Source organism: Tursiops truncatus, chromosome X (genome assembly GCF_011762595.2).
Source record: "Tursiops truncatus isolate mTurTru1 chromosome X, mTurTru1.mat.Y, whole genome shotgun sequence".
Lineage (NCBI taxonomy): Eukaryota > Metazoa > Chordata > Mammalia > Artiodactyla > Delphinidae > Tursiops > Tursiops truncatus.
In genome coordinates, this window is record NC_047055.1 from 109372565 (window position 1) to 109379483 (window position 6919).

The 6919-nt window shown below is 56.9% G+C and overlaps 1 protein-coding gene across 1 annotated transcript in view; it reads right to left on the reverse strand.

The window, feature by feature from the left end:
* PTCHD1 (patched domain containing 1) overlaps positions 1–3820 on the reverse strand; it is a 57155-nt gene extending 53335 nt beyond the window's left edge. The window contains exon 1 of the mRNA XM_004319679.4: positions 2382–3820. Coding sequence (XP_004319727.2) covers positions 2382–2732 — 351 coding nt within the window. The 5' untranslated portion in view covers positions 2733–3820. The remainder of the gene's footprint in view (positions 1–2381) is intronic.
* Positions 3821–6919: the final 3099 nt, after the last annotated feature.

Here is a 6919-nt window from a genome sequence, read left to right on the forward strand (position 1 = left end):
GATGCCAACAACAAAGTATCAGAATAACACCAGCAAGGGCAGAAACAGTGACTCTTTCACTCCTAACATCTTGTGTAAAGGACAAATGTTTCATGTCTCTAATAGAAAAAAAGAGGAAAAAAGTAAGTGCTTGTTCCCACACTTTACAGTACCATGACTACCGAGGGTCCATTTTTCTGTCCCCCAGCTCCATACCTACCAAATATAGGCGTTGGATATAAGAAGAAAAAGATGGATATATAAAATTGAAGGCAGTTCCCTCAGTTTCATGAGTCTGGGTTTTCATAAGCTCTGTGAATTCATTTTCACCAGAGACCCATCAGCTAGAAGTGAGTTCTGACCACTATGCCACTTGGTTTTGATCTTCCCCAGAAACCTAGAACACGAAAAAACATCCCATTTCTTAAAACAATTCACTCACAAGACCACCGTCCTTTAAAGTTGCCCTTTAGATATGAAGGCAAAGCCAGCCTCCCTGGCTCTCCAGTCCCAACTTTCTCTTCTAATACGGTTTTCTGTCCTGAACAGATCAAAATCAAATAGGAGAGAAACAGTGCAGTTGAAAAGACATCTGATGTGCCTGTTGATGTCTCATTAACCTTGAGAGTGAACAGAACTGGTGACTGCCCGTCAGAGTGGCGTGACGGTTAGCGGGGAAAAAACCCCCCAAAAACCAGCCAGTGGAAACATCACCTCAAAAAACAAAAAAAGAGAAACATCATTTAGTAGATCATCTATCAAAAGACGGGGCAGCTTTCTAAATGTCAGGACTGGCTAAATTATAGTTTCCTTAAGCCTATGATGAAACTACTACATGTTTTCTTGGGAAAGCATTTGGAGCAGTATTTATCTGTGTGTCAAAATACGGTAACTAAAGTATCGGGGGAATAAAAACCCACTTCGATGTTGGAAGCATAATCATGAAAAAAGAAGACAACTCGGGATTAATGTTACTGAGGTTCTGTGGTGAGTATGTGTGATGATGTGTGTGCCATTAAAAATACCACGAGCCACCCAATGTGGGAAGGTCCTAATTCCACTGAGTCTCTAGTCAGATTCCCCTCATTACTAATTGCTGATTGATAACATGTCAACAAATACGGGGGGAAAATTCGCTTGTCTCTAGGGGGTTACCTGTAGAGTAAAAGAGAAGGAAAGAGTCCCCCAGGTTCACTGGCTGACTCCCGGTGGGATAAGTAGACTAGAAATCTAACCAGCCTCCAATCCTGGATCTGGACCAGAGACCCACACAAAACCAGCACCTTCCATCCCTCCGCCCCAGGGCTCCAGCTGGGACTGGCTCCTGTCTGCCCTCCCCAGAGGAGTACCTTAAGTAAACAAGACCCAGAATCCCCACCAGGGCTTGGATGGAACATTCTCACCTATTTCTGCTTTTCTCTCCCAAGGTCTCCACTTTTCCAACTCTAGTCCTCACTCCTCTGCTTTTCTTAGGAACTTCCTCAAAGTTATCACCATTAACCTCACTTTTTACATCAAATTCCCACCTCAGGCTGACAGCACACCCTGTTTCTTTGAGTGTCACCCTGTAACCAGCTGCTCGGTTTCCTGTGCTCTTCTCAGGGCCACACAGCCTGGCTTCTGTCCTCACCCTTCTGGCTCTGCCCCTCACCCTCACGCCCAAATACACCCAAATGAAAGTGCATCAGTCGAATCCCTCATTTCCCAAAGAACTTTTTGCATTTCACAGGAGAGGAGCTACTGTGAAAGATGAAACAACTGCGAATTACAAACGTTCTCTCTCACCCTAGAAGTCAGAGATGGCTACCTCGCCCGGGGAAGAGGGCAGCAGGGCAGCCCCTGTCCTCTCTCCAGGACCACACTTCTTTCTGGTGGATGGGAGGCATTTTCTTTACCATCCCGTTCACAGCCCCTCCGAGCAGCCTTTTCCAAAACACTCCGGGGTCAGAGGAAGGGAGAAGAAATGAGGACAGGGGAGAGGGGTCTCTGAATCCCCCCAAGATGGTATTTTGTTTTCAAGTAGCAGGACTTTCTAGAATGTCTTCTCTAGTTCGGTTCCTTCTGGCCCAGTTACCCCAAAGCCTCCCCGCCCCCAAGACCACTGCAACCAAAACAAGCGCACCGACCACAGCACCGTAGCCGCCGCCGCCCCAACTGTTGCAGCGGCTGCCGGCGTGGCGGCGACGGCGGCCAGGGCAGGGCCGGGCCCGGACCCGGACGCTCCGCGCCCGGGAGGCTGGGAGGCTCCGGGCGGCCTTCGAGGGGCGCGCGGTGCAGCAGAGCCCCTGCGGCAGTCGCCTGGGATGGGAGAGGAGGCGCTCTCAGCCCGGACCCCCGCGCTCAGCCAGCCCAACCGCGGCAGCGGCGCCCGCAGAGGCTGCCCGTGCCCGCCCCCCTCTCACCTTTAAGATCAGGTCGGTGTGATGCTGGTCCAGCATGTTGGCTTTCTGGAAGGAGGTGACGATGACCCGGCCGTAGCGCCCAGGGGTCTGCAGGTCCGAGTAGAGCCGGTGCTTGGAGCGGTTGACCGGGAAGAGGCTGTTGACGAGGTTGCGCTCGATCTTGGCGAGGCTGTGCTGGGGCGCCAGCAGGTGCTCCACGCTCTCCTCGACCTGGTAGCGGCTGAAGCTGGCGCCGAGCAGGATGGAGATGAGCACCGGCGCCGAGGCGAAGAAGACAGGGTGACTGGCAATGAAGTGGCCGAGCCGGGAGAAACACGTCCTCAAGCCCCTGTGCAGAACCTGCCGCAGCATCCTAGAGCAGAGCGGGCGCGGGAGGAGGGCGAGGCGCACGCTCGGCGCGGGCTCGGGCGGCGGCGGCGGCGGCGGCGGCGGTGGCGGCGCCCGCGGCGGCGGCGACGGCGGCGGCGGCGGCGGAGGCGAGACCCGGTGCTCTCCCGGAGCCGCGGCACCACCATCGGGGAGTCCCGCGCCGCGCTTCGGGAGGGTCCCCTCGGGCCGGAGACACGCCCTCCTGCCCGCGGCCGCGCCGGCCCTGAGAGCCCCCCAGCTTGGCGGCCTCCGCGCCGCCCCCACCCCGCCCTACCCCGTGCGCCCTCCCCACCCCCCGCCGCCTCCCCGCCAGAGGGGCTCGGAGCGGCGGGGCAGCGTCCCGGCTCAGCGCCGGAGGTGCCCGGGGCAGCCCCCGCGGCGCGTCATGACCCCACTCACCCGACCCCCGAGGCCAACGACGGGGTGGCGCGGGGAGTGGCGGCGGCGCTATCGCGGGGAGCTTCTGCGCGCCAGCCTAGGAGCACGAGGACGGAGAATTCCAGGCTACACCCAGTCCCCTCCCCTCCCCGCACTCCCCTCCCCCGGCCCGGCCCGCCGCGCACGCCCTCCCCTCCCCTGTCCTCCTCCGGGGAGACCCAGAGATGAATAAAGAAATGGCCCCGATTTTCCAAACAAAAAGTAAAGAGTTTTCCCGGGGGGCGTCGGGCGGACCCGCTCAGAGCCGAATCCCCCCAGAGGCGGAAAGGAAGAGGCTGAAGACTGCGTGCGCCCAGGCTCTCTCGCCAGGCTCAGGTGGTGGCGCGCACTGGCTGGTGCGGAGAGGGGGTGGGGAGCGGAGACGCTCGAACGTGGAAATCACGCCTCCTCTCAAGTAAGAGCCGTTTAAAATATCCCCAACATTGCAGCTTCCGCGGGACCACAGAGTCCGGTTGTGCGTCTGGGGCACGTCCACTCCAAAGGCGCCTCTGGAGAGTCTTCTCGCTCTCAATTAGGGGCACTCCAGAGTGGGTTGGACAGTTCTGCCGCGCGCCCCTCAACCTCCCCACACCGTCCCCCGGTAATAAAAGTGCTGATAATGATGGTCAGTCGGTGGAGCCGCCGGTCGCCAGGGCTCTGTTGCTCCCGGACTCCCGCCTCTCCGCACTGCCGCCGCCGCCGCCGCCTCCTCCTCCTCCTCCTCCTCTTCCTCCTCCTCCTCCTCCTCTCTCTGTCGTCACTGGCGGGTCTGGGGGACCTGGTGCGGCGGGGCTGGAGCGGGCGCCCCTGCGGGCATAGAGTGTTTGTGAACAGCTGGTTAGGGAGTCTGTAGCGTTACTCTCCTTCTCTCCTCCACTCCGCCCTCTCCTCCTCAAATGGGCGAGTGTAGGAGCGGGGGACACCTTATCTCAGACCTGGAGAGATGTGGTCTCCGAGAGTGCCGAGCCGCAGGGGGCGCGGGGGAACCCGGGGGGCGCCGACGGCTCGGCAAAGTTGGGCGTGTGCTTGTGCGCGCCAGCCGTGAGCTAGAAGGCAGCCACTGTGGCTCCCCTCGCACACCCCCTCCAGAGAATTCCCCGAGAAGGCGGGCGCCGGCTTCGGGCCCGGGATAGACCTGCGGCGGCGGCGGGAACGGCCACGCACAGGTACAATTTAGCGCGGTTCGTTGCGCGCTCCAATCCCCGGGGTCCATCCGTTGCAACGCAGACCGAAGCGGGATCTCGGAGTCTGGGCCGCTGGGGCGCTCGGTCCGGCCAGGGGGGTGGGGACCGGGGCGCGGAGAGGGGTCCCCAGGCTTCGCGCTTTGAGCGCTCGGCCTTCCCATCCCACGCCTCCGGTCGCTCCTGCTTAGCTTTTTAGTGCCAAGGGTCAAGCGAGAGGCGGCGGTGACTGGAGGCGCGGTCCCTGGAGTGTGGCCCGCACTACTGAGCATGGGCATGCATATTAATCAAAGCTGAAGGAAGACGGGATAGGGAGAGGAAGAGAGGAGGAGGAGAGGGAGAGGGAGATGGATGGGAGACCGCGACTAAGGGGGGTATTTCCCTAACGTTCCCAGCCCAGATTCCCCAATGCCAAGCGGCCCTCCACTTCTCAAACTGAACTTGGGAACTTGCACGTCAGAAACAGGAAGTCGTGGGCCAGGAAATCCTCCTTTCTTGGTTCCTCTTCTCCCTTTCCCCACACCAGACCCTCCGTCCTATATTCGCTCAGCAACACCTGCAACTGCTGCGCTGCCCACCCCGGGGGCGCACCCGCTCAGCTCTGCCTGCGCTCCCTAGGTCCTTCTGCCCAGCCGTACTCTCGTCCACTTTCTGAGCTCCACCTCGCTGTTCCCCACACCGCTCTCTGTTTCCAAAGGCTCCCTCTGGTTCACCAGCAGCTTCCAGCCGACAGCGCTCCCCCCCCCCACCCCCTCAGAACTGCCGTTCCCGGGAGGGGCTCGAAATTCCCCTGCAACACTCCACTTGTGCCCTTCCCCCGTCATCTTAATTTCTGCTCGCGGAGACGCCGCTGCTCTGCAGCGCTTTGCTGATTCACGATGATCGCGGAGGGAAAAGCCTCATTGACTTGTGCCCCTGCTAGCGGCGACTCGAGCGCGAGCGGCTGCGAGGGCACACGCTGTGGGAAACCACCCACCACTGCGCAGCCGAGGTGCTAAATGGCAGGGTGGATGCCTCGCCTGGCTCTCGGCCGGGGCACTCGGAAAGAAGGAAAGGGCCGGCGGAGGGAGGGGGGTACGGTGGCAGTGGGAATTACTGCGAGCACCGTTCTCTGCGGCCGAGCCGGCGGCAGCTGGTGGGTGGGCACCTCTCAGGAGGCCTAAAGTCGGTTTCTGCGCGGGGAGCAAACAAAGATGTTGCCTGTTGCTCTGGTGCCAGCGCAGCGCCAGAAGTAAGAGAAGGGAAACCAGCCGACAGGTCTGCTGGGGAGCCTTTAACATTTCGGCAAAGCTCTTTGCATTCTGAAGTCTTTGTCCCTCCAGATGGTTCCCTCCCGTCCCTAGAATTTTCGGCCTTTTACTATAAGCCTTCACGCGGGCTGAAGAGCTGGCATCCCCGCTCTCAGTGCCTGGGCTGAGTCCTAGAGCGGGACAAACGCAGCGGTGCTCACCGGGCCGGTGGGGGTGTTTTCTCCCACGAGGAAAGGGCCTTACCTTGGAGACCGAGGCATTTGCTTCTAGTCCTCCCAACTCGGTTCCTAATTGTTCTTCGGTATACTGGGGGGAACATACCCTACCGGCTTTAATTCAGACACACGGACCGGCCTGAGACTGGGTCTTCCTGCCACTTTTTAATGCGGAAATTGTCTAAATTGAGTTGGAGTTAAGAGAAAGAGCGCGCGCGCGCAGGGAGGGCGTTGCCTCCTCCCGATTTGATTTGTCTTCTCTTTTGATTCAGACATTCAGGGGAGCATTGCCACCACCAAAGACTTGGGTTTGCATTAGGACGATGACCTTGGCTTGGGTACAGAGCTTCCATGAGTACATTTGTAAATTATTCCTTTTTCTGGTTAAAAATTAATACATATTACTTGTAGAAAATTTAGAAAATAAGAACAAGAAAAAGGAAGAGAAAGACACCTGTATTCCTGTACTTTCACCACCTTTCAAAGGTAACCTCTATTAATGATTTATTGTACACATAGACAACATAATGTAGAGGTTAAGGCTATTGGTCTATAGCCACTAAGTTAAATCCTTGCTCTACTACTTTTGTTGGGTAAGTAACTTAACCTCTTTATGCCATACTTTTCTCTTCTGGAAAATGGGAATATCGATTGTACTTACTACATAGAGTTGCCGTGAAGGTTAAATAGGTTAAAAATGTAGGGCACTTAAAACGGTGCCTGGAATATCACAAACAGTAAATGATATTTGTTACAATCCTAGTTCTCTCTGACTGAATATGTGTGTGTGTGTGTGTGAAAAAGAAAGTCAGTCCCTGCCAGTCCCTGCCATGCAGAAGCTGGCCTGGTATAATCTGCTGGGACTTGGGGTTGCTAGGACCTGCTCACAACGAAGCTTTGGTGTTCTCCTGTTGAGCAAAAACCATTCCCGAAACACTAATGGCAGATAAGGTCACTCTGTAACTGGGATGGATCCAGACAAAATTAGGAACACTCCATAATCATGTCTGAACACAGACAAAACAGGAACCTTGTCCAAACCACAAAAATGACCAAACATGTTCCTCCCCTGGCTAATATGAGTGACTATTGTGGTGTGTTGAAAA